We start from the raw sequence: 27526 nt of genomic DNA, 5'->3' as shown, positions 1-27526 counted from the left end.
ATGGCTAATGATTGATGCATCCATGGACGGATGGATGGATAAGGCTAATGATTGATGGATGATTGGATGGATGGATGGATGGATGGATGGATGGATGGATGGATGGATGGATGGATGGATGGATGTGGCTACTGACTGATGAATGGATGGGTGGATGAATAATATGGCTAATGATGGATGCATCCATGGATGGATATGGCTAATGATTGACGTATGATTGGATGGATGGATGAAAGAATGGATGAATGGGTGAATATGGCTAATGACTGGATGGATGGGTGGATGAATGATATGGCTAATGATGGATGCATGCATGGATGGATATGGCTAATGATTGATGTATGATTGGATGGATGGATGAAAGAATGGATGAATATGTGAATATGGCTAATGACTGGATGGATGGGTGAATGAATGATATGGCTAATGAAGGATGCATGCATGGATGGATATGGCTAATGATTGATGTATGATTAGATGGATGGATGAAAGAATGGATGAATGGGTGAATATGGCTAATGACTGGATGGATGGGTGGATGAATGATATGGCTAATGATGGATGCATCCATGGATGGATATGGCTAATGATTGACGTATGATTGGATGGATGGATGAAAGAATGGATGAATATGTGAATATGGCAACATCATCCAGGCACAAAAAAAAAATGGTGGAGCTCAATTTAGGGCAAAGAAGCAGAAAGGCAGATGAGAAATCCCCCCACGAGGAATCCCCCAGTCAGAGCAGATTGCTGCGCGTCTCATTGTATAGCAGGGCTTCGCTATCTGATGCAGACTCAGCCCCGACACCTGTCACCACTCCTAATCAAACATCTCCCACAATCCTCGGCTGCCAGCAATTTTTGCTCGTGTGTTTGCGCGCGCGGATTTCCGTGTTGTAATTGGAACAGATGCTTGAACATGCTCCTTCAACGTTTACAATAGCTTCTACTTCAGACCAGATACTTCACCATCCAGCCCATGTATTTGGTCACATACACTCAAAACAACCACACACACAAGCGGAATCCTTTTTTCTTTTCATTCTATTGGAGCCTTGAGGCATAGCGGCAGTCCATCTCTGTTCCATCACCACCTGTGAATACTCCAGACTTGAACAGTCGGCCATTCTTGTTGACAATCTGCTTCACTCCAGCTACCGCATCGATTTGTTCCCTTCTTTTCTTCCCCCCCTCCCTCCTTTCTTCTATTCTCCATCAAACAGGAGCAATCATCTGGGATGAACCTCTTACAAAAGTTACTGGCAATTACGATATGTGTCTAGCTATTTTGAAGACAGCTATTATTTAGCAGAGTGGAAGAAACCAATCCAGTATTCATGTCGTCGATGTTTGCGGGGGGAAAGTATCGAGTAGCGCTAAAGACAATTCGCATTCAGAATGAGCCGCGCCGTGTCCGCCGCAGGAAATTTCAGTCTAATTCTTTTTGTCACTAAGTATAATATTAAAAAGTCCCTTTGTTATTTATTTATTTATTTTTTTTTTTACTTAAGTGTCATTTTCATTCCTTTCAATATTGAATTGAGACGCATACAATAAGGGCTGCATGATTATGTCCAAAATAATGATCACGATTATTTTGATCAGTATTGAAATCGCAAATTTTAATCACGATTATTCATCATGTTATTCATCGACGTGACTATGTATTGCCCTTTTTATAAACAAGCAGTATATGAACAAGGCTTCAAGGCTTGATATTTACAAATAATTATAATAATCTAAAATAAAGTAAATAATTGGCACACAGGGCAACACAGCTAACTTCATTGCTGAGTGCAAACCAATGAAAATAAAATCTACTTTTTTTAAATAGATATAGACAATTGTTTTTTTCACTGAAAGCATATTATTGCTTTTATTGTACATAGAGGGTATCATAAATAAATAAATAAATAAAAACTATATATGTATGAATAGGTCTGATGCCACTGAACATTTTGAGTGGTCCAAATTAATAAAACATTCATAAATGACTTAGGTATCACACTTCCAAGGGTCTGCTAATATTTGAACAAAAAATCGTGTTGCTGTATAAGTTTTAAAAACCGCCACGGGGTTAAAGCAAATTTGAATCAATTAGCAGCCAAAATGTCATTTTCGATCATTTCAAACTGAATTTATTCAAATTTTTTGCCAATCAAATTTTTCAAAATGGATCTCTATTGACATCTAGCACTGTGTATATTAGGAAACAGGTGAGAAATTCCAACGCCATTTCATACTGATAAACATGTGGGAAACGACGTCCCCTGATGGTAGGATGGCAAAGTTGCTTGATTCGACTTGTAATCGAAAAAAGTGCTTGACTTTTTTAATGTTATATCGCCGAGGATGAGCTCAATTAATCGTGGCAGCAAATAGTCAAAGATTCAAAGAGATTTATTGTCACCCCACTTACAAGTAGTGTTTTTGAGTTATGAACTTGGTCAAGGAAGGAGTTGAACTTCATTTATTTTTAGTTTATTATTATTATTATTATTATTATTGTTGTTGTTGTTGTTGTTATTTGTAAGCATCAAGCCTTGAAGCCTTGTTTATATCCTGCTTGTTTAAAAATGGGCACCAAATAGACATGTTCTACTTAACATGATGAGTAATAGTGATTTCAATGTTGACCAAAATAATCATGATTAATATTTTGGCCATAATTATGCAGCCCTACCGTGGGCCTATGAAGCGCTCTGAGAGTTTGTTTTTTTTCGTACGACTAACGTCCATATAAATAAACTTGATGTTCCAAAAAGATATTTTAGAATGAACAGCCACACATTCATCCATTTTCTCTAGCCGCTTATCCTCCCCAGGGTCGCAGGCTTGCTGGCGCCTATCCCAGCTGTTCATGGGCAGTTCCTAGGGGACACCTCGCACTAGTTGCCCGTCCAACAACCATTCACGCTCAATCCCACCTGAGAACAATTAAATGAAGACCATGCATGTTTCGGGAGTGTGGGAGGAAGCCGGAGTGCCCGGAGGGAACCCGCGCAGGCTCGGGGAGAACATGCAAACTCCGCACAGGAAGGCCGGTGTGAGAAGGCAGAGATGAACGTTAAATCGTTAAATCATTTCAACCGTTCTATTATTGTCCTTGCCAAGTACATTTTGCTATCCGTCAGCTCGGTATTTGAATGCAGCACCATGACAAAGCACGTTGTCCAGAACACGTTGTCCAGAACACGTTGTCCAGAACACGTTGTCCATCCAGATCCCAATCTTCCCCGAGAGAGCCTCTTACTTTTCTGCTCACATCTCAACCTCTTTCTTCTTAATTTTCTTATCTCCAGGAGTGTCCTCAAATCCTGCCCTCCACTCAGATCTATATCCCCGCCGGAGTTACGAGGCCAATCACGCTCCTGGCACAGAACCTGCCCCAGCCGCAGTCGGGACAGAGGAACTACGAGTGTATTTTTCACATTCAAGGCAACACGCTCAGCGTCCCGGCCTTGAGGTTCAACAGCACCAGCATCCAGTGTCAGAAGAGCACGGTAAGACGACGCGCAAACCCGTCCCTGACGATTCATGCCGTTTTCGGAAGGTTTTGTCAAAGGGAAATATTAGGGCCGGGCGATTTGGCTGAAGCTAAATGTTTTGTTTTTTCTCCAATTGGAGCTACGCGATTATTTTGGTCAGTGTTGAAATCGCGATGAGTCATCATGTTTGGTCAAAGATGTCCATTCATTGCTCTTTTTTAAAACGAGCAGTATATAAACAAGGCTTCAAGGCTTGACACTCACAAATAATAACAATAATAATAAACTAAAATAGATAATACAATAAATAATAATTCAAACAAGTGGCAACACAGCTAACTTACTTGCTGAGGGCCAGCCAATGAAATAAAAGTAAGCCTACTTAGAACCTGGCACATTACTTACTTATGAAATGTAATCAATAAGCAGTCAAAATGTCATTTTCAGTCATTTCAAACCGAATTTATTCCAAATTTGGATTTTTCAAGAAGGGTCTCTATTGACAGCAAGCACTGTATATATTAGGAATCAGGTGAGAAACTCAATGCCATTTCACACTGGTAAAAGATGTTTCGCAACCATGCGAAATATTGCCCCCTGGTGGTAGGATGACAAAGTGCTTGATTTGACATGTAGTGTAACCGACTTTTTCAATGTTAATATTCAATCCTAGGTACTTATTTATGTATATAATGGTTAGATATTTTCAAGTGTTATTTTGAAGGAGTTTTTAAAACGAGCTTGTTCTAAAGTCGTTATTTATAGACAAAACATGAACATTTTACTGCAAAAAAAAGGTAAAATAAGTGGACTATCTTTTTAAATACCACAATATCGTATTCGATATACATTGTAAACATGTCTTGTAAGCCATCCATCCAGCATTCAGCCACATTTGCTTTGATTTTACAATTTAGCTAATTCTCTCTTTTTTTTATATCATGAATGCCTCAAATTACCGTATTTTCTGCACTATAAGGTACAACAGATAATAAGGCGTACCCTCAATTAATGACATATTTTCAAAACTTTTTCCATATATAAGGCGCACCGGATTATAAGGCGCACCCTCAATTAATTAAATATTTTAAAACTTTTTCAATCACAATACAGTAATACTCAAAGTAATAACAATAACTCAAATAATAACTCTCAGTAGCATAATAAGTCAATGTCAATATGAGCAACCTTGTTCACCTGTAAACACATAAAAGAAACAGGTAAAGCTTACTTTATCACTTCATTCCCCATCTACCAATCCCAATATTGATCCATATATAAGGCGCACCTGATTATAAGGCGCACCATCAGCTTTTTAAAAAAAATTAAGGCTTTTAGGTGCGCCTTATAGTGCGGAAAATACAGTAATTTAATCTATTGCCCATCAGTATGTTTCTATATTTTGCAAAGCCCAGTTCTTAGTCATTTTTCAAGTTTTTTCACCGCTTTGCAGTGTTGCAGCCGTGTGTGTGTTTTTGTGCGTGTAGCTATGTTTCATGTTGAAATGATGTCACGCTCTTTCTCTTCATTCCCACTTCTCCATCTTGGCTTTCAGTCAAACTGCCGGAGTTAACAAGCGGTAGGAGCGGAGCCTTTAGCATCTAAGTTGATTTCCTGCGCGCCGATCGGGGTGTGAAGCAAACGCCGCTCTAATTATGACATATTAACGCCAAGGCGCTGGATTGCGAGTCCTTGCGTTAAGCTCTGAATGTGGCAGCTGTCTTTTTTTTTTCATGCTTGTCAGGCTCTTTTCCACAGCTAAGTGTACTCCTGCTGGGATCTGTAGCATGTGCCCAATTTACAGCCGCTTATTTTTTCTTACTTTGTACCACCTTCAATATTACGCTATGGCGAGGGTGTTTGAATCAGCCAAACGGAATCATGGCTCCTTCTTCTCTTTGCGGGGACTGTGATAGCATCCAATTAAGTGTCCCGTAGATGAAATGATGATGAATTGCCGTTGTCGACTGACGGAAACACTCGCGCGTACGCGCAGGGCGGAGAGGCGCTGAGAGAGCAAACGATGACCAAGCAACAAGGAGTGTGAGGGAGGGGGTGGAGTGAGTAAAGGTGGTCAGATTTTAAAAATAAACTAGCCTGGACTCCCGTAATGTCTTGAAAATTCATAATACTCTAATTATGACCTAAACATTTCAATTCAATACATATATAGTAAATATACAACGGTTACTTTTGCTATTATAGCATTTTTAGCATTTTTGTTTCTAAAGGGCGCATAAGTTCCCCCTCCAAAAAATAATGATATATGTACGGATAGGGCTGATGCCATTGAACATTTTGAGCGATTGAAAGTACCGCATTTTCCGCACTATAAGGCGCACCGGATTATAAGGCGCACCCTCAATTAATGACCTATTTTAAAACCTTTTCCCCATATAAGGCGCACTAGATTATAAGGCGCACCCTCAATTACAGACATATTTTAAAATGTTTTCAATCACAATATAGTAATAACAACTCAAATAATAACTCTCAATAGCATGATAACTCAAATGTCAATATGACCAAATTGTTCAACTGTAAACACGCAAAAGAAACAAGTAAAACTTACTTTATCGGTTCATTCCCCATCTACGAATCCCAATCTCAATATTGATCATATCTAAGGTGCACTTGATTATAAGGCGCACCATCATGAAGGCTTTTAGGTGCGCCTTATAGTGAGGAAAACGATAAATATATAATTGTATTTGACGATGTTATGACCCTTTCATATTCAGTCCTAGTTGGGTGATAATAAGGCCAGGCTAGCGAAAAATCTCATGACACCCAGGGGCTTGTAACATAAAACAATAACATTAACCCTCGTGTTGTGTTGCGGGTCAAAGTGACCCATTAGAAAGTTAATGCTTAAATGCAGTTTTTAGCATCTCTGCTTGTCTTATGTATAATCAACAGAACAAAAATTGCATTTGTGTGCATTCTAAAAATGACCCAAGGATATAATTGCTGTTTCAGGGATTCTACAAAATGTATTAGCTCGCAGGATTACACACCCAAAAAAGTGTCTGAAGCTTTTGGATAATTCCGCATTACCCTGGGTCAAATTGACCCAACAAAGATAAACAAACATACGTTTGTAAAAGTACTTTAGTATTGTTTTTGTTACTTTGTGAGTGAATTTGCAATGACAAAAAAAAAAAAAAAAAGTTTTTGTCATGGTCGGATACATGCACTCATCTCTGGGTCATATTGACCCAGAGACATTATTTCTGTTCTTGGGAAATGAGCATAAAGCACTGGTTATAACAAAACGATGGATTTGGATTATACACAGTACCGACACGATTGGGTGACTGAACACGCCCCGGGTCACGGTGACCCGGGGACATTATTATTGTTCCTTGCAAACAAACATAACAGGAAGGTTAGACTTATAAAATGCTGTAAAAAACTGAGTGCGCACCCAAGAGAAATATTTACTTGCACCATTGCGATCAGAAAAAAAACAACTCTTGCTTGTTTAGTGTGTTTATTTTGGACTTTTCAATTCTCCTTTGAATAGTTTGGTCAGCAGAGTATGACCAATTTGCCAATGCGTCAAAAGAATTCCAACGCTAGAAAATTAGTATCGAACTAACACGGATAAACCTAACGCGATCACTCTGAGAGTTGGTGCGTCAAACGTTACAATCGCGAAAGGAAACTGAAGCATGTGTAATATAGAACACCGAAGAGACGGTCCACATTACCCACGATGATTGATAACCTGCTCACCGTTACCATTGTGCTGCGTATTCTCGGGAGGAGCGTGTATGTATATGTATCGCAGCGGGTTGCGTCTGGGGGAGTCGCGTGTAATAAATCACGGTAAAAATGAGCTGGCGGTGGATGTTCCCTTGTCCATTCAATCTTTCTGTCTCATTGTGCATTACTTAACCCCTCAGAAACACTCCCAACATCCAACCTGCACATTACACAAGGGTTCCAGAGTATGCACGAATGCGCACGATGCTCACAGGGAGCGCACGCTCATTGTTTGGATATTTCAAAGCCCAACGTAACTTCCAAAGCATACGGCCGATTCTTCGGACCACCCCCTCCCTAATCATGCGCAGTCGATGGAGACTGCCGTATCGGTAACGACCAGTGACCTGCTTTACATGATTTATTACACTATCAAATACCTACTCTGTGTGTTTGTGTATATATTTGTGCATATGAGATAGAGAGGGAACGAGCGAGAGAGAGAGAGAGACCTTGAATTGCCATTGGTGTTCTCGTCGGGATAATTCAGTCATCGTGAAAAAACTGTAGCGCAATAAGGAAATTTAAAGGTCTTAATATGAATAAACATTTGGGCTCATTTGAGCGCAATGATAAATCTCATGAAATATTTCACCGTTTTAATTTTTGGGGAGCGGTACGCAAGTCTCATTCACTTCCTTGGTAAATACAGCTTATAAAAAGTGGTAAAAGATACTTTTTTTTAAATACTTCTGTAGATAAGTAATTTTTAAACATTTTTGTCACGTATATTCTATTTTAATATCATAACATCATTTTACGTGCCCCTGACATTGTTGTCCATTCTGTCATTATGTGTTGGACATAATGTATCCTTTGTGCAGTTTTTTTTACCATTTTTGGGTAATTTTCTTCCACATCATTCTCATAGTATTTTAGCCAAGGAATGGCACACTTTTGGTATTGTGTTAAGTGGTCCTGCCATGTTGACTTTTGACATGTTGTCATCATCTGGGTGAAATTTCAGCTCCCTAGTGTCCTTCCTCAATGTTTCCCCTTATATATGAAATACCTTTGGTGTAAAGGTCAAAAGATTGGACACCGCACAAGGGTATTTTGTCCAGTTCTTTAAGCTGAAATTTCACCCAGATGGTAACATCAAAGTTCAACATGCTTAGTGTGCCAGGCTTAGCTAAAATTGCCAGAAAATGACCCCAAAATTATCGAAATGCTACACAAGTTAGGCAAAAACGCTAATCAAAATATGAAACTTGTAAAGAATGATGAGTTATTCATTAAACTAAGCACGCTAAAATTTGACAATATAGTTGAGTTTAAAACAGCACAATTAATGTGCAAGGTATAGCTGAAATTTCACCCAGATAGTGACAACATTTCAAAGTTACAGGAGTGTTCCATCCCTTAACTAAAATAATGTAAAAATGATGTGGTAGAAAATTACCCAAATTGTACCGTATAGTTGAATTTTAAAAAGCATAATTAATTGGCAAAGTATACAATAATCAACTTTCACACAGTGTCCAAAATCTGTTCACATATGTGAAAGCATTGAAAGAAGCTGAAATTTCTCCCAGACGGCATGTTTGAAATGGCATGATGGCTATAATACTGCGGGTAAATGTGGAAGAATTTGTCCCAAAAATGGTCACAGTATCGCATACGGGTTAATCGAGTTTAGTAGAATAAACACATCAAACATATTCAAAGATTTGTTGTAAATTGATCATGGTATTTTTAAATGTGCTTAATGAATAAAATTAGTCTTGACTCCAATCCTTTGATCTTTAAATCAAAGACATTTCAGAGGGAATACATCAAAGGAAGACACTAGAGAGCTGAAATTTCACCCAAATGGTGACAAAATGTCAGACTTCAACATGGTATGACCACTTAGCTATCACACTTAATGAGAGTCTCATCGTTTGGCTAAAATACGGCAAAAATGATGTGGAAGAAAATAACCCGAAAATTATTAAAATACGGCGCAGCGGTTGGATGTCACGTGTATAACCAAATCTTGGTAAGCTTGAAAAGTCGAATGAAAGATGCAAAAAGTCGGTCTGAATTAAAATACACAACTTGAAGTCTATTTGGAGCACGCTCTCGAGGTATCTGCCAAGATGACTAATTACATGAGGCCAAGCCGTGCGTGCACACACACTCAGCTTTTTACCCCCCTCATCACACAGCTGCTCTCTGCTGTGGTGACAATCGACATTTCTCTCTACTCGATCGTTTCTGCACACACATGTGCACGCACATTCACACACACAAAAACAAGGAGGCTTCTATCGTAATGGGGACATCTCATTGACATAAAGCATTTCCTAGTCCCTAACCTCAACCAAAACTAGGGACTGGGGCCATATACTACCGTTAATCTATTTAATCCTGTTTGCCAAACTATAAGACATTATCAGGAAGGAAGATAATGTTAAGATCCCGAAAGATTGCAGAACTATCATTGATTTGCAATACTAACTTTTAGCGATACAAAAACTAAACTGTATTTTGTTGATTTAATTTTCAGTGGTTCAAACTACAAGAAATAGTTATATAAATGGGACTTGAATAACATTGTTGTATTGCTTTTGTTGATTTTTTTTGAAAATAAAGGGTGAATGAGGTAGATTGTCAAAACAATCCATCCTTATGCTCCCGATTTGTCTCTGTATGACTTCTTTTCTCAAAAGAAGTCTCGACAGGATCTCTTTTCACCTGTGAAGCTCTTTGAGACTTCGGTGATTCAGGGCTCTACAAATAAAAGTTGTTTGATTTGATTGCTTGATTGATTTTCCAAGTCTATATGGCTTTTTTTGACCCTCGAGTCCCCAAAAGTCCAAGAGGTTCCCACAACAACACTGAAACCTGGAATTTGGTCCTCATCTTGTGGCAAAAACCAAAGAACCACACACACACTCACAAATGTTTGTACGGCTGTACTTGTGAGGACATCCATTGACAATACATTTGCTAGCCCCTAACCTTAACCGTCAGACATGATTGCCTAACTCTAACCCTTACCCTCCACATGTTCAAGAGTCGAGGTCCCCACAAGACATTAAAACTGGGGATTTGGTCTTCATCTTTTGTGGCAAAAACCAAGGAAACATACACATATGTTTGTACGGCTCTACTTGTGATAACCTCCTTTGAAAATGTGTTTTCTAGCCCCTAACCTTAACCCTCAGTCACGATTGCCTAACTCTAATCCTTACCCTCCACATGTTCAAGAGTCGAGGTCCCCACAAGTCCAAGAGGCCCCCACAAAGACACTAAAACTGTTGATTTGGTCCTCATCTTTTGTGGCAAAAACCAAGGAAACTTACACATATGTTTGTGCGGCTCTACTTGTGAGGACCTTTATTGACGATGCGTTTTCTAGCCCCTGTTGATTTGGTCCTCATCTTTTGTGGCAAAAACCAAGAAAACATACACATATGTTTGAGTGGCTCTCCTTGTGAGGACCTTTATTGGCGATGCGTTTTCTAGCCCCTAAACTCAACACATATGTTTGAGTGGCTCTCCTTGTGAGGACCTTTATTGACAATGCGTTTTCTAGCCCCTAACCTCAACCATCAGTCATGATTGCCTAACTCTAACCCTAACCCAAATGAAACCTATACTCCAAAAGCAAGTCTTGACCCTCAAAAAGAGATCTGAACAAGTGAGAATGGGCCCAATCATCAAAACGTTATCACCATGTCGGTAGAAAACTCAAAGCGGTTCTCGCACACGTAAACACACACGCACTCACAAATATCTATGCCCGCATTCCGCAGGGACATGCAATCCATAGAGACGATTCATGTTGCGGGAGAGTAAACGAGTGCAGGAGCAGATAACGAATGAACCCGAGCCAACTTGCCGTGTTCCTGTAATGAGGCCGGTGAATGCTTTCTGCTCACCTTGTACTTTGTGTGTCCCAATGCAAGCTGCCCCGCCCCTCCCTATTCCACTCCTCTCTACGCTTCTACCTCTGCTTTTAAACACCCAACCCTTTTTTTGGGCACAGCCCCAGTGGTGGCGGTGTTCTCTGTTGCACTCCATTTCTCTTTTTCTGTCCTTTCTTGCTGTCCTCATCGTTTTTGTGTCCTCCCTGCGTAATTCGCATTTGCTGCTAATTTGCTCCGTAGCTTGCCTCACCTGAATTCACCAACCTCCTCTCCTCTAGTCTTTTTCCCTCAGGGGCCTTTGCTACTGTATGTGTTGGCTCGGGTAGATTAATTACATGCAGTGACATGCAGGCGCTGGCCAGAGACTTCAGTAATGAGTTTGATTACTCATCTCCAGCACCTCTGGGTCTTCAGGAGTAAGGACACCAAGACAGGGCAGAGGCGTCTCTCATCCGGGAGGAACGAGGAACTTTTACCCGAGACTTTTAACGGAACAGACGCCAGCGTTCGAGATCAAAGCTTAACCATAAGTCAAGTCAGTGACCCGCTGATAGCCGATAGGGGAGTCTGGGACTAACTTGATAAGTGGGAAATGGGTGCCCGAGGGACAGGCAAGTTTTTTTAGGGATGGATACTGAGCTGACTACAAATACAGTGGACCCCCGCTATATGAAATCAATCTTTTCCGGGGTTGGGATCGTAAGGCGAAATTGACGTATGGCGGGCAATAGAAACCTATGGTAATTAGCTAAAACGTACAAAACCCCAAGTAACACCATCAAAATTGTATGTACATATTAAAAATTGGTAACAGAATAGTATAGTAAGTGTACTTGTCTATAATATATGCATATACAATTAAATAACATCATAAATAAAAATGATATAAAGGAAAAGTGACATTTTATTTACCTTTGAGTGACACTGACTTGAGCTACTTACGGCTATAATCCCTAGGAAGGGTAGCCTAGCCTAGCCTCATATATTTTGAATATCTCCAATTTTGTTTCCATACTAATCATCTTTTTAATCCTCCCTTTAACATCACTAGCAATCTTTGGACCCATGGCTAACCAATTCAAGTTTGAGTTAAGCACTAAAATGCACAGTAAATACGATGTTGTATGCACTCACACTAGATCAAGTCTTTGGCATGTCGGCATCTTAGTGACACCCACCAATAGCAGATCAGCATTTTAGTGACGCGTTGCAGCGCAGGCAGTTTGATGTAACCAGTAAATAAGAGCAACTACCTAAAACCGCCTGAAGAGGGAGGCAAAAAATCATAAACACAGCCAACCCAACAGGTCATGACAGTTGTTGATGACATTAAGTGGGAAAAATGCAGTGAAAAGAGGATGAAAAAAACATAGTATTCCACTTTGTAACATGAAAAAACATAAGCCAGGGACACCGTGACCCAGGGGTGTAAATAGCTGATGCTACAACCTGCAGTTTATAGTCCAGTGTGACCTATACATGACAAAATAACAATGGTCTATTAAAACTTTGTTCCTGCAGCTTATAGTCAACTGGGGCTTGTGGTCCGAACACACAGTAATCAAATTAATATCATTTAATACCCGGCCCGACTTCAGTGCCAGAAACGTTTTGTTCCTACATTGTGTACCTTTTTTTTCGTCACGACCACTCCCCAGCAGAAATCCGATTAGACCGTGGGTGATTGCATCGTGACAGGGTGTCACGGTGCGGTCTGCGTCGGCATTTTAAAGCATGTGAGCGTATGAATAAAGCATGATGTGGCGGGCCGCCGGGGTGGGCGCAAGGCGACTGGAGAACAAGTCCAGCCAGTGTTTTGGTGACAGCAGACAAGTGAAAACCCTTAAAGTTTAATGGGGGCCTGGCCTCAGAGGGTCCTATTGTTTCAGTGCCGGCTGTCAGTATTTAAGCAAGTATTTAACAAGGGAGACATTGCGGCAATGGTATTAAAAGCTTCCCGTTTCGTGCGGGTGTCCTGGATGAGGGTCCCCGCTGGATAAGGGTAAAGGTGATACGAGCGCAAAGACGGATAGCCTGCGCCGGAGTAGGAGACACTTTTAGTCTGCATCATAAATGGGTGTGTTGGCGCCACAAGCCCCGTCGCGCATTTGGCGTGGTCAAGTTCGCTCGACCAAATCGAGTGTGTCAGCGAGCAAATGGAAAATGCCAATTTCACTTTACAATTTCCCTCCCTATCGCATCTCTCACTCCTCTCTCAGGCGGCCGTTATATCATGTGCGAGTGAATATCTTCTCACACGTTTACCACTGTTTGATTCTTGTCTTCGCGTCTTTCATTTCGCTGTTGTCTGCCCCTCGTCCCTCTCGTTCCCCTGATATTCTCACTAAGTCCATGCAGCTAAAACATTCCCGTCGTTGTGCTTGTGTGAGTGTGTTTACGAATTGTGCTGCAGTTTTGCCCATTCGGCGCTCAATCTGTCTTTTTTGTTTCTCAGTACGACTATGAGGGGAGTGATATCAGCGACCTCCCAGTTGACCTTTCTGTGCTGTGGAACGGAAACTTTGTCATCGACAACCCGTTCAACATTCAAGGTAGAGTTGCAACTTTGTTTTCTTTCATGCTACATTGTTTAATTACTTCTATGCACATTTCTGCGGTATATCGACCCTTAATTTTATTGTTATCCTATAATATGAGGTTTCGGCTTTGTACAGAAACAGCTGAAGTTTAGCCTACCGCATCAATGCAAAGCACTCAGCTGTAACGATAGCAACAAAGGCATAAACGTAGCGAACCAAAACTAAAGAAATTATTGCATTCATTTAAATTTTAATCTCAAATATTATTATTTGTTCATGTACTGTAGATTATATCCGTTTTTTTGGCATCTGGCTTCTTTTGCTTGAGTTGTTGGGGGTTGTAAAATAAAGGTCAATGAGTTTGGCAACCTGAAGACGTGAAAATGGAAGAGCGTGTCAGTCCGATAAATGCTTTACTAACTTTAAAAAGCGCCCAAGATTGCAACTTCGATAAAGAAAGAGTGATATGCGTTAATTGTAAGAAGGAACTTGCTTACCACAGAAGCAGCTGAAGTTCCGCCTACCACATCAATGCAAAGCCCCCAGCTGTGACTGCACCCACAGCTAACGATAGCTACAAAAGAATAAATGTAGCGAACCAAAACGAAAACTCAAGAGAGCACTTGTTTTACTTCTGAACAGATTAATTGTGATTAATTAATCGGTCATAGTGAAAGTGTTTTATTTGATAAATTGCATTAATGTAAATTTTAATCTCAAACTGTATTATTTGTTTATGTATATTATATCTGTTTTTTGGCATCTGGCTTCTTTTGCTTGAGTTGTTGGGGGTAGTAAAACAAACAAAAGCAGCTGAAGTTTAGCCTACCACATCAATGCGAAGCACCCAGCCGTGACTGAACCCACAGTCAGAATGCACTTGTTTTACTTCTGAACAGATTAATTGTGATTAATTAATCGGTCATAGTGAAAGTGTTTTATTTGATAAATTGCATTAATGTAAATTTTAATCTCAAACTGTATTATTTGTTTATGTATATTATATCTGTTTTTTGGCATCTGGCTTCTTTTGCTTGAGTTGTTGGGGGTAGTAAAACAAACAAAAGCAGCTGAAGTTTAGCCTACCACATCAATGCGAAGCACCCAGCCGTGACTGAACCCACAGTCAGAATGCACTTTTTACTTCTGAACAGATTAATTGTGATTAATTAATCGGTCATAGTGAAAGTGTTTTATTTGATAAATTGCATTAATGTAAATTTTAATCTCAAACTGTATTATTTGTTTATGTATATTATATCTGTTTTTTGGCATCTGGCTTCTTTTGCTTGAGTTGTTGGGGGTAGTAAAACAAACAAAAGCAGCTGAAGTTTAGCCTACCACATCAATGCGAAGCACCCAGCCGTGACTGAACCCACAGTCAGAATGCACTTTTTACTTCTGAATCATCTCGGCACTCGCTGCCTTTTTGAGTTTGCAACACCAATGCACATTTATTTTGTTTTTTATTTATTAATCTTGAACATTCCATAGAGAAAATCCAAGCTCACGGTGATCCTTGAATAAACCCCGTTGCGCTCTCAGTTATGAAACGCGGAGAAAAAAAACGAGATGGGACTCATAGAGAAAACATCAATCCCAACAAAATTAACAAGGTGTGAGATAGACGGATATCCAAACGAAGAAACCCGCGAGCATCTAAACAAACGACGGGCGAGAAGGACGGGTGAAGCTTGACAAATTTGCCGTGCGGTGGCAGTCGGGGAAGATGAGAATGAAGGAGTTGATAAAGAAAAACCACAAGTGACACCGAAGGATGGCATTTATTATTTTAATGACTCTTTGCGCATGAAGTGGAACACAAATACGCAAGCGGAATTCCTTCTCAAGTGTAATATGGTATATTGAGCCGGAGAGGCTAATGAATTCCGACGTCCAATTACGCAGATAACATAAGACTGGCTCTTGAGTGTGTCACGCAGATATTTGCTTCAAATCTGCATACAAATTCAAATTTGTTGCTTGTTTCTGTCCATCCCTTCTTTTAGTCACTATTCATTTTTCTATTTTCAGACGACCGTTTTGAAATTGCGTCCTATGCGTTCCGTCTGACCCACTTCCAGGAGGAGTCAGACATGCGCTTTATCTCGCGGATAACTTGCAAATGAGTTGCTTATAGGTCATAACCTAATTATTCCGCCCGCGCTATTTCATTTGAAAACATGCTCCTCTTAGATTCTCTTGGCTTCCGTTGGCAAATCGTAATTATCATACGCCGTAAAATAAGACATATTACCGTTCCCCCGTCGTTCCGATCGTAAAGCTTGGAAATTATCCGATTTTTAACATTTTAAACTAAGCAGGTTTCATCTTTATTTTGAGGCATATACATATGAACCACTCGGATGAAAACCGGTTTCCGCATTTTCCGCACTATAAGGCGCACCGGATTATAAGGCGCATCCTCAATTAATGACATATTTTAAAACGTTTTCCATATATAAGGCGCACCGGATTATAAGGCGCATCCTCAATTAATGATATATTTTAAAACGTTTTCCATATATAAGGCGCACCGGATTATAAGGCGCATCCTCAATTAATGACATATTTTCAAACGTTTTCCATATATAAGGCGCACCGGATTATAAGGCGCACCCTCAATTAATGACATATTTCAAAACGTTTTCCATATATAAGGCGCACCGGATTATAAGGCGCACCCTCAAGTAATGTGTTCTGGAACAGTTACAGTAAAATAGTTGTGCCTTGGTTTTTGTTTTTTGGCACCGCCTCTGGCCGCTGTTGGGAGTGCATTTCTGAAGGGGAGGGGGAGCTGTTCCAGTTGGGAGCAGTTATGTCGATGCCACACGTTGTTGTCCGTCTTTACGAGAGCTGTGAGTCGTTTTTTTTAGTGGAATATTATTTACCCTAATATGCCCATGGATGGTCATTCGTGTCATTATAGATAATAAGCTGGCTAATGTTAGTTTATATCAGCATGTTAAACGGTGCTGCCTTTGTATGTGTTGGCTTGTTAGCATTTTCGTGTTAGCCCATTAGCATTTCATATTGAAGAGAACATTATTTGTGGTTGTATGCTTGATTTAATCTTCACAGTTGTCTACTTATGGTAAGATGTGATTTTCGCATATGTATACTTACGTTTGGTATATATTATTCTTTGCAGTTTTACGAAATAAAAATGAGTGCTAACGACACAACTGAAAACCACCTTAACATCTTGGGAGGACAGAACATAATGATATATTTTATGTTGCAAAATCACAGGAAAATCAATGTAATAAATCCTATTAAAACGCTTCTAAAAAATGTCAATTATTATTGTTTTATATGGTCCAATATTTGGACAATGATTCTTTTTGTACACAAAATTTCGCACGTCCCGCTGCAACCACATAAAAATATCAGAATCGTTGCATTTTGACGTTTTACATGTTTTAATCATCTGCTGGAAATTTCAGCTCCCTATTGTTTTTTCACATTGATTATTTTATGATACCACACAAAAAATCAAAGAAATTTCCATAATTTGTAACATCATAATGCCACAAGGGTTTAATGACATTGACTGACCTTTTTTCTGTGAGTCTGAAATGTCCGACTGTGTTTGAATGCACCGCTTGCATAATTAGCAGCTAAGGCTGGAGACTTGCACAGACAATCAGTTTTTTCGATTCCTTTATTGCGATTGATTGTGATTTTTTTTTCAGACTTGCTGGGTTTTTTCATGAAGTTTTTAGATGTATTTTTTAAATTCTCAATGTCTTTTGAACAAAACCTGAAATTGCAATTATTTGCAATTTTTTGGCCATGATTTTTTACTTGACAAGATACTTTGCACAGCCCTCAAAAGGAATATTCTATCTTTTTTTTTGACAGTGATGTCAAAGGTTGTAAAATGAAGAGAAAAAAAAAGAATCAATAGAACATGCGTTATGTAATCGTCCCTACTCTCAAATCTTCATAAAGAAGCTCTCCTTTTCGCTTTCCTTTTTTTGGTCCCATCCTCCATTAATCCCTCGCCACTCTGTTCCATTATTCCCTTTCAACATTCGACCCCTTATTATCGTATTATCCGTTTGAGGAGGAGCATTATGGCGCTTGCCCAGCTTTGCCCAAGTGTGAAGTGAAAATGTTAATTCAATCAGTCATTTGCTTGAGATTAATTAGCGTTATGCTAGTTTGAAGATAAACCATTGCTAATCAGATTAAAGTCCGCTAAGGCCAAGGCTCAGGCAGTTGGATTCAGAAGGAGCTCACTTTGAAGTTTGGCGCTGTGCTTTTTATGCTTCGGTCCATTTTTTTTCTTTTCAAATTTTTCTTATTGTTTTAAACGCCACAAAATGTTTTCATTTGTGGATTTAACTTGATTTCCATAATGTGTCGCTTGCATTCAAACACACACAGGAGTTGATTTTTTTTTTTTCCTATCGTAGTGGGGACATCTCATTGACACTGCATTTTTCAGTCCCTAATTTTAACCGTGACAACAGATTGCCTAAACCTAACCCTTACATTAGCCTCAAATTCAAAGCTATAGTGTAAAAAAAGTAAGTCTTGACCCTTGAAAAGAGGTCTGAACTTGTGGGGTTCACCAAAATCCTCACAAGTTTAAGAGGTCCCCACAAAGACTGTAAAAGCCGAGATTTACTCCCCGTAATGTGGCAAAAAATAAAAACCAAGGGCGCACAAACACCCATCCATACACACTCACACACATGCACACACATGAGAGTTTTTACATCATAGTGGGGACATCTCATTGACAATGCATTTTCTAGTCCGTAATCCTAACTGTAACCATTACAACAAATTGCCTAAAGACAAACCCTACCCTAGCCTAAGAAAAAAAAATAATCAAAGCTATACTCTAAAAGCAAGCCTAGACCCTCAAAAGAGGTCTGAACTTGTGGGGTTCACCAAAATCTTCACAAATTCAAGACGTCCCCACAAAGATTGTAAAACCGGAGATTTACTCCCCGTCATGTGGCAAAAAATAAAAACCAAGGACACACACACACACCCATCCATATACACACATGCAGACACTCACACACACATATGAGAGGTTTTATACCGTAGTGGGGACATCTCATTAACACAATGCATTTTCTAGTCCCTAATCCTAACTGTAACCATTACAACAGATTGCCTGAAGACAAACCCTACCCTAGCGTAAAAAAAAAAAAAGTTATACTCTAAAAGCAAGCCTTGACCTTCAAAAAGAGGTCAGAACTCACATGTTCAAGAGGTCCCCACAAAGACAGTGAAACCCGAGATTTGGTCCCCATCATGTGGCAAAAAACAACACACACACACACACACATTTTGTTTCTTTCATCAGCAGCCTCTTCTCAGGTGTTAAAGGTTACTTGTGTTCATTTTTCACTTCTAATGACTTTTTCCACTCCAAGGAGTTAACAGCCTACATTTATATGCAATAAATTATCATTTTCTTTCTTTGCCATTGTAAGCGATTATCTGTTGAATTAATGTATCCAAATATGTTCCCTCTGCATTCTTCTTTCATCGGCAGATTTAATTAACAGTAAATATATTTATTTACACCATGAAGTCAAGCCTTGCACAAACTTGGACGATTTCAGGGTTAGGGTTAACCCTAAATCCTAACCCTAACCCAATCGATTTTTCCATTTGTTGGAAAATTCTGAACGTAACGCTAAAAATGTTCAAATAGCCTGCGACATCATTCCTAATAAAAGAAACGGAAATGTTTCATGACACGTTAGCGCATTACAAGCCGAATGACTGATGAGCCTCGCCAATCAATTCAATTAAGAATCCAATTAAGAGTTGAAATGAGGGATCAATCTCAAAGCTTTTGATTATCCGTCAATGCGTTTATCAATGAGGTTAAGTTACAATCGATTTGACCACTTAACTTGCCTTAACTTGCAGAGGCCGCTATCGATCCGCCCCCGACTCCTTTGCCTGCAGGTCTATCGGGGTTCCATTCAGAAAATTTCAAATGAAATTTAACATTTTTTTTAATAAAATCAGGAAAAGAGCTGTTTGAGTTGGAAATTTTTTTTGATGAGCTATCACCGGTTACCGCCCGATTCCGTGGATATTTTTGTCGTATGATTTATCGTAGAACCATGCCGTATGAAAGCCGGCCCAAGAAACGTCTGGCAACGGTTCAGCCATTTTTTTTCCGATTTTTTTTTTTTTTTTGACGATTTTAGTCAAGATTTGATTAAAAATGTTGACAATTTTTTACTTTTATTTTTTATTTTTTTTCAAGTGGTTGACTAAACGAGGATCTAAAAACAACGAATTAGTTAATCGGTTACTTTAGTTCCAAGTTGGTTCCTTTAGTACCTAACGTATTGACTTTACAACTTTAAGTCTTTCATTTAATACTTTAATACCGATACATACCGAATACGCGATACATCAGAGGAAAGCTAGCTGCTACACAAGCATCATCACTGCGCAAACCACCTTCAAAATAAAAGCCTACTACAGATATATGGAAGCCCACAGGAAGATGATTTGTTTTACTCTTTAAAGAATAGAAATCAGATACAACTTGATTGATTCTCAATCATACTAAATGACAATTTTGGTTTCTAACTGAATCCACGTCCCGTATTTTTCGGACTATAAGCCGCGACTTTTTCCTTCTGTTTTGAGCCCTGCGGCTTATAGTCCAGTGCGGCTTATCTGTGACAAAAATGGTTTTTCTTTGCTCATATTTTTAAGCTGCGTCTTATATACCGGTGCGCCTTATAGTCCAGAAAAAACGGTAATTTGAGTTTGTTTTATTCTTTTGCCACACCACTCTACACTACATTGACTTAAATGTTTGGTTTTGACTTTTTTTGCTCCGCAGCCCACCTGTATAAGTGCAGGGCACTGCGGGATAGCTGCGGCATGTGTCTGAAGGCCGACCCGCGATTCGAGTGCGGTTGGTGTGTCCAGGACAAGAAGTGTTCCCTCAGGCAGGAATGTACTATCGGGGGCAATTCCCACCTCCCGCTGCAGTTGGTTGACGGAGGAGGCTGGATGCACGCCGCGTCGGGAAACAGCCGCTGCACCCACCCCAAGATCACCAAGGTAACACATCTGTCACATCTTCACACCTCTCCCCGAATTTACAAGGTCATAATATTCAAAACAATAATTGTTAATAAAGTCATTCTAGGGATAAACCTGGTCAAATATTGCGCCACAAAATTTGAAAATTGCTCCTCAATGCGTCACAAAACTCCTGTGCAAAAACTATTTTCAGCCTCGCAACCTAAATCGTTTTTGTAAAAGTAAAGTAAATGCAGCAAATTAGTGAAAATAATGCGATTGATTAGTAATAAAATTGTCATGGTTTGACAGGACTAAAATGTATGTTTTCTGAAGACGGTTTGGCCCTTGTGCTGTATTTTGTTCAATCATTTGATCTTTGCATCAAATTTATCATATATCACGAAAAGAAGACACCAGGGAGCTGAAATTTCACCCAAATAGCGACAAAATGTTAGACTTCAACATGGTATGACCACTTAGCTACCACATTAGAAGGAGTGGGCCACCTCTTCACTAAAATACTGCAAGGGTATCGATTTTCTGAGATTTTAAATCGATTCTGAATTAGGGTTGAATGAAAATCCTGGTTCTTTTGTGAATCAAATTTTTTTTTGCACACCCCGAGTATAATGTTTAATGATTTAGTCTTATAGTTACATATTTAACCCTCATTAGAAGATAAGAGCGTTACTCAAAGTAAAACAGCCCCACATCTTTGTCCCGTCATCATTGTTTGAAGCATGTATAGTTACCTGCAGAGATCCAAGGCTGGGCAACTTTGATAGGCCATTGCGTCAGATTTCTTTGGTGAAGCCCCTCTGGTCATAGAATCTCTTCTCGGTGTCCTTCATAGAGAATGAAAGCTGCTCTGTTTTACTGTCATGCCATTAAAACCAGTGCATGTTGGATCCTTGGCTTTGCCCTTGGCACAGAAGCCGTATCATTACACAGTGTTACGTCAAACTGGCACTGTGAAGGGAAAGAAAAAAAAAACATTCATTTATGTTTATTTGATAGTGGAATTCTTTTAAGTATTCTTCTTTTTGGAATGTCTGGATTTTCCTCAAGTTTTTTTTTTTTTTTTTCTCTGATTGGACGTAGTAGGTACGTACACTGGTGTGAGTAAGGTATTCAGGTATATAAAATATAGATCTGGTCCCTGACCTCAACTTATATTGTACCACAGTAATGGTGCTATGTTGGGGTCTGGTTATGGTGAGCAGAGATTTAACACGGCAGTCATAATTTTGAGCCTTGTGTTCCGAAAACAGTGGACCTCCGTTGCAGTGTCCCTGGTTTACGTCTTTTTATGTTGCGATGTGGAATACGGAGTTTTTTCAACCCACTTTATGATATTTTCCCAGTTTTGCAACAAAAAAAAACTGTCATGACCCTGGGTTTTTTTTTGTCTCCATCTGCAGGCGTTTTTAGGTAATTGCACTTAATTTCTGTTGGTACAAGTGCCTCCCAAGCTGATCTACTATGATGGTGATGGTGCTAAGCTCTTGGTCGTCCTTACTTGTTTAAAAATAGCGGAACAGTAAAGCTTTGTTCTATACGGTTATAAAAGCGTATTTATAGTGCATTTTACTGCTTAAATCAAAGTTGAATGGGTTAGCCATGGGTCCCAAGATTGCTAGTGATGTTAAAGAGAGACGTAAGACAATGATTTATATGGAAACCAAGCTGGAGATAATCAAGAAATACTAAGCTAGCTAGCCTAGGCTACCCTTACTCGAGAATATGGGCATGACAAGCGGCACTCAAAGGTAAACAAAAACTTTTCACACTAACATCGTATTGAAAATACTTCCTACTTTTGTGTTGAAAAAAAAATCATGGGAAATGCAGTCAGAACATAGCGAGTTGAGCTTTCTGGCGTCGTGTTCTCAATGTGGGACAGCAAGGTACTGTATGTTGTACCACTTGATTTTTCAGGTTTATGAAAAACCATTTGGAAAAAAAATGCTTCAAAAGCTACAATGGTTGCAAACATCACCAGAAATACTAATTTAGTGCCCCAAACAGCTACGACTAGTCCGTGAGCACCTTTAAAGGGGTACATGGAAACATTTTATTGTTTTATTTGACAAGCTAAAATCAGAACAGCCTCGTGTCAACTTCTTGGGGCAGGGGATACACATTTTACCATTTTGGCTCAACAACGGGAAAAAGCAAAAAGTTTGAACCGTCATTAGCTAAAGTAATAAAACACCTACCCTTCACCAGATGGACTTGTGATTAAACGTGTAATTAATAGTTCCTGGTGCTGCAGATTGATGACAACTTTGGATTTTCAAGTAAAAACTGACTGAGGAGAGGCCTGTGATTCCATCAAGCAAGAGTAATGTGATTTTATTTGCTCGTAATAGTGCAAGTCGAGTAAAACTGGGGGCGATAAATGCCTTGAAGAGTTATGACAGCAAAAAGGAGCAGACCTTTTGCTAAGGAGAAAATACTAACTATCTTCATGATGGATCGTTTTTTCGGGAAACTTTTTGTTAAAAAGCACTATTGTAATTTCGTGCAGTTTGAGGGTCATTCAGAATCGGAAAACATTCGGGCTTCAATACTCCTGCAACTTTAATGATTTTTTACTGTATATTTATTAATAATAGGTAAGAGACTTGATTAGCTTAGGTAACAGATCAATGATACGCTAACAAAAACAGGGTTCCAAATCCGAATGAATGTTAGCTTTCTCTCAGAAGTAGAAGCTAGCTGTTAAGCTAGCTGTTCCTATTGACCAAGAGGACAAGCTTAGCTATGTTAAAAAGTCAATATAAACTTTAAAAAATTAATAGAAGAGAGGACGTACCTTTTCTTTACCCTTTATTTTGTAAAACGGATTGATGATGTCAAGTCTATTTCTTCCTCTACCATGCTAAAGTAAAATGTTATGCTAGCAGGGTTGTGTACATGGTGTGGGACACGTATTCCTTGAATAATATTTTAAAATATTATATTTATTAAACAAATGTTCCCACCAAGAGTTAGCAATGAAACAAATAAAACGCCAAAAAATGACATTAAAAAATGTTCTTTATTTGAGATCGTATTGGTCATTGTGGTAGGATGAGAGAAAAAAGCATTTTGGATATTTTCAAAACCATTTTCAAGTATCCTTTTCCGTTTTTTTTTGTTGTAGTTTTTTTGTAAGTGGATTACAGGTTTGCATATATCTGGAATGTCCCATAAATACTGTACACGTTTTTTTCATTCTCATGATACGATCCAATTGTCTACATATTGTATAAAACTCAAATGTAAACAGTGAGTTGCCTTTTTTTCTTTTAAATACTATTGGCCAATTCCTCTCAAAAATCACTTTGACTACGCTCGTCACCAGTCAATGTTACAATAATGCGATAATTTTATTTCTTCCTCATCAACGGATAACAAACCCTGTGCTAGCTCCTCAAAGATGAAATATTTTTTTCATGAGTCACAATTTCACAGCCCTCTGACCTATAATTGCCAATTGTTGACAAACCGCATTATACTATACAGAAACCTTTACATTCGTCGTAAGGTAAAAATTCTAAGCAATGTTTGTTTTTGTCTTTGAAAGTACTTCAGTTTTGTAACTAAACAAATTTTAAACAGTTTAAATGTATGCTGCGATGTATTTTTACTCAAATGAGCCTACAGTCCCCACACTGCAGTCCATTCCGCCAAGCAGTGAAATGCAGGGCAATTGAATGATTACTCATAATTACCTTGCGATGTTTGTTAAGAATGAGCCATGTTTAGCCATGTTCCTGGTGCAGCGTGTGTACATTGGTGGTAAGCACCATCCATCCCTCACTGTATTTGTTTTGTCACGCCACACCTGTCCCCGTTACGCATCATAATTTGGTGTGATGAATCACATTATGGTTTCAGGAAGCGCCACTTTGTGTCATCCCGCCAACCATGTCCACCAAGCCTTCGTAATCGCTTTCAAGGCCAAGGTTGTCACTTTGGGATTTGTATTTTTTTTTATTCTGTTTTTTATGTCAGATTTTTTTTCTTCTGCCCCTGTTTTACTTTGGGAGTGTTTTTTTTTTCTTTTTTTTTTTTTTAATCCACCAATAGCAACAATTAATGTATTTACAGTGGGTATATATATATATATATATATATATATATATATATATATATATATATATATATATATATTTACTTTGTAAAACACTGAAGCAGTGACTGACGATTTCAATAAGATGAGTGACATTAAATCCTTTTTTGGTTACATTTAATGAACAATAAACATAGACCTAAACAATACCATAAACAGTATTTCCAGGGGTAAACTCTCCTTGAATTACAATGAAAAAAATTCAGTGCCAATTGATATCAATAAGTGAATCATATCATATTGTTGAGAATCAACAAGCAATTTTATAGTCCAATCTAATTTTAATCTAATCTAATGAACAATAAACAAATACCTAAACAATGCCATAAACAGTATTTTCAGGGGTAAGGTGACCTTGGATTACAATGAAAAAAAAAGTCAAAGCAGATTGATCATCATAAATTGAATCATATCATATTGTTGAGAATCAACAAGCAATTTTATAATCTATTATTAATCTAATCTTAATCCAATCTAATGAACAATAAACAAATACCTAAACAATACCATAAACAGATTTTTTAGGGGTAAACTCCTTGAATTACAATGAAAAAAATCAATGCAAATTGATATATATATATATATATATATATATATATATATATATATATACATAATAGGTAGATAGACTAACTTATGAACTCTACTTTTTCCCTGTGCGCAGTTGTTTCCTGACACGGGACCCCGCCAAGGGGGTACCAGAGTGACCATCCTCGGAGAAAACTTGGGCCTGCACTTCAGAGACATCCAGATGGGCGTCAGGTTAGGCAAGGTGCCCTGCATCCCCATCGAGACGGAGTACCTGAGCGCCGAGAGGTAAATTGGAGGACGGGCTCCTAGAACGTTGGCAGTCCGGCACCGAATCGCTTAAATGGATTGGGCTAGGCTTGGTTTAGATCTGGTCAAGCCTCAGTCAGCTAACTACGTTTCCTTGGTATAATATACCTAAAATTGACCAGTCAATTTTTCATTTTCTCCATTTCGTTCCTAACGTTTTTTTAGCTGACACGACCGAGACCTACTCCTTACGATTCATCGGATTTTTGCGTGTGACGATAATAGGATTCCATCTGTTGTTCCCCTCCATTACTCCCTACATATGTGCTTCCGCTTACTTTGCCATCCCTTTATCCTGACATTTACTCCTCTGCGGGGTCCCGCATGCTTGAGGAATCGAGTTCAGGCAAATCAAAGCATCTCTCGCCGGTACAGTTAGTCGGGAAAGGATGCATGCGGAGATAACGGAGCGCTTTTCAATTTAATAGACCGCACACTCCGGTTCATCTCCGTATCGGGCTTGACGTTCCGCCGACTCATTTCATGTATGGTTTTGGATTGGTGTCGATTTACTCGCTTGGTTTGATTTTCGCACTCGCGCTCATTCATTAAAATTGGGCTGGGAAATACCGTATTTTTCGGAGTATAAACCGCAAATTTTTCTTTGTGTTTTGAGCCCTGCGATTTATAGTCCAATGTGGCTAATCTGTGGGTGTTTTTTTTTGTTTGTTTGTTTGTTTTTTTGGTAGCCACCAGCAAGCAAATGTGTGTATCTCTTTGAAGTTCCAATTTATGGAACAGCTATCAAATAGAATGAAAAGTTTTGAATCAATGGCGGTGCTCAAAAAGAGTTAAAACATTATATTATTTAAAAAATATATATGTCGAAATTTAATAAGAGAATGTATAACATTTTGGGTACATTTGTGATGTGTAAATTTTATCAACAGTACACAGTATATGTGATTTGATTTAGGTATTTATTTCTATCAAACAAAGGGAGACAAAAAAAGATGCGATTGAAGTATTGATTTGGATTTTGAACTGCTATCAGATGATTTTGAACAGATATCCATCCATTTTCTATAAATATGTTGGGACTAAACATGCAGGCATGTTCAGTCTGTTAACGAGAGGATGTCGCTGTTGCCAGACAATTACAGAAAAAAAAAATAACTACAAAAAATTATACCATCTTTTTGCGTAAATATTTGAAGGTTATTACCTGCGGCTTATATACCGGTGCGCCTTATAGTCCAGAAAATACGGTCATTCAAATCAATTCAGTTAATTTCTTATTTTAAAAATCAAAGCATTAAGATTTAGCTATTGGACCATTTGTTTTGTTGTATTTGATAGATCTTTTTTTATTTGCTTTGTCGAAGGAGTGAAAGTATCTACTCAAACAGTTGCTACTTGTGAGTACCATGCGATCTTCTCCGCATTATGTTCTTACTCCCCGCTTGCTGTCATCGCTCCCCAACAGAATTGTTTGCTTGCTGAACGATGCAACAGGATACAGAGTACAAGAGGCTCAAGTGGAAGTGTGTGTGAGAAACTGCGTTAATGACTACAGGGCACTTTCTCCGAGGCCGTTCACGTTTGTGGTAAGGAACGCACAATTATAAGACGTTGAAGTTATTATATCGAGTAGGATTTCAATAGTTGTCATTACGCATTACCCTTTAAATGATATTAAAACCGTTGTTATGTAAATTGTCGGGGGGAGGGGGTAATTGTAATTCTAATTGAAATAATATAAGAATTTACTTATTTTTTAGGCTCTTTGATGCACTTGTTTTTTTTTCAGTTTTAAACTAAGCTGTAACCCGTAAATGCTGTTAAAAATGATTAATGGTGTTTGAAAATTGATTAATATCGCTATCTCCTTTTGTTAATGTTAAAAGGAATACAGGTTCAGGATACTAATATGAGTTTTACAGA

General features: G+C 38.8%; 1 protein-coding gene across 2 annotated transcripts in view; it reads left to right on the top strand.

Moving 5' to 3' along the window:
- The window catches only part of LOC148428312 (plexin-A1-like), a 246596-nt gene that overhangs the window by 164070 nt on the left and 55000 nt on the right, over window positions 1–27526 (top strand). For both annotated transcript variants that reach the window (XM_088439610.1, XM_088439605.1), the window contains exons 10-14: window positions 3306–3506; window positions 13572–13668; window positions 20498–20721; window positions 25470–25621; window positions 27069–27189. In XM_088439610.1, coding sequence (XP_088295736.1) covers window positions 3306–3506; window positions 13572–13668; window positions 20498–20721; window positions 25470–25621; window positions 27069–27189 — 795 coding nt within the window. The remainder of the gene's footprint in view (window positions 1–3305; window positions 3507–13571; window positions 13669–20497; window positions 20722–25469; window positions 25622–27068; window positions 27190–27526) is intronic.

The sequence above is a fragment of the Hippichthys cyanospilos genome, chromosome 2 (assembly GCF_059441005.1).
Source record: "Hippichthys cyanospilos isolate Australia breed blue-spotted pipefish chromosome 2, RoL_Hcya_1.0, whole genome shotgun sequence".
Taxonomy (NCBI): Eukaryota; Metazoa; Chordata; class Actinopteri; order Syngnathiformes; family Syngnathidae; genus Hippichthys; species Hippichthys cyanospilos.
Note: the sequence above shows the minus strand (reverse complement) of the source record. Positions and strands in the feature narration are given on the sequence as shown.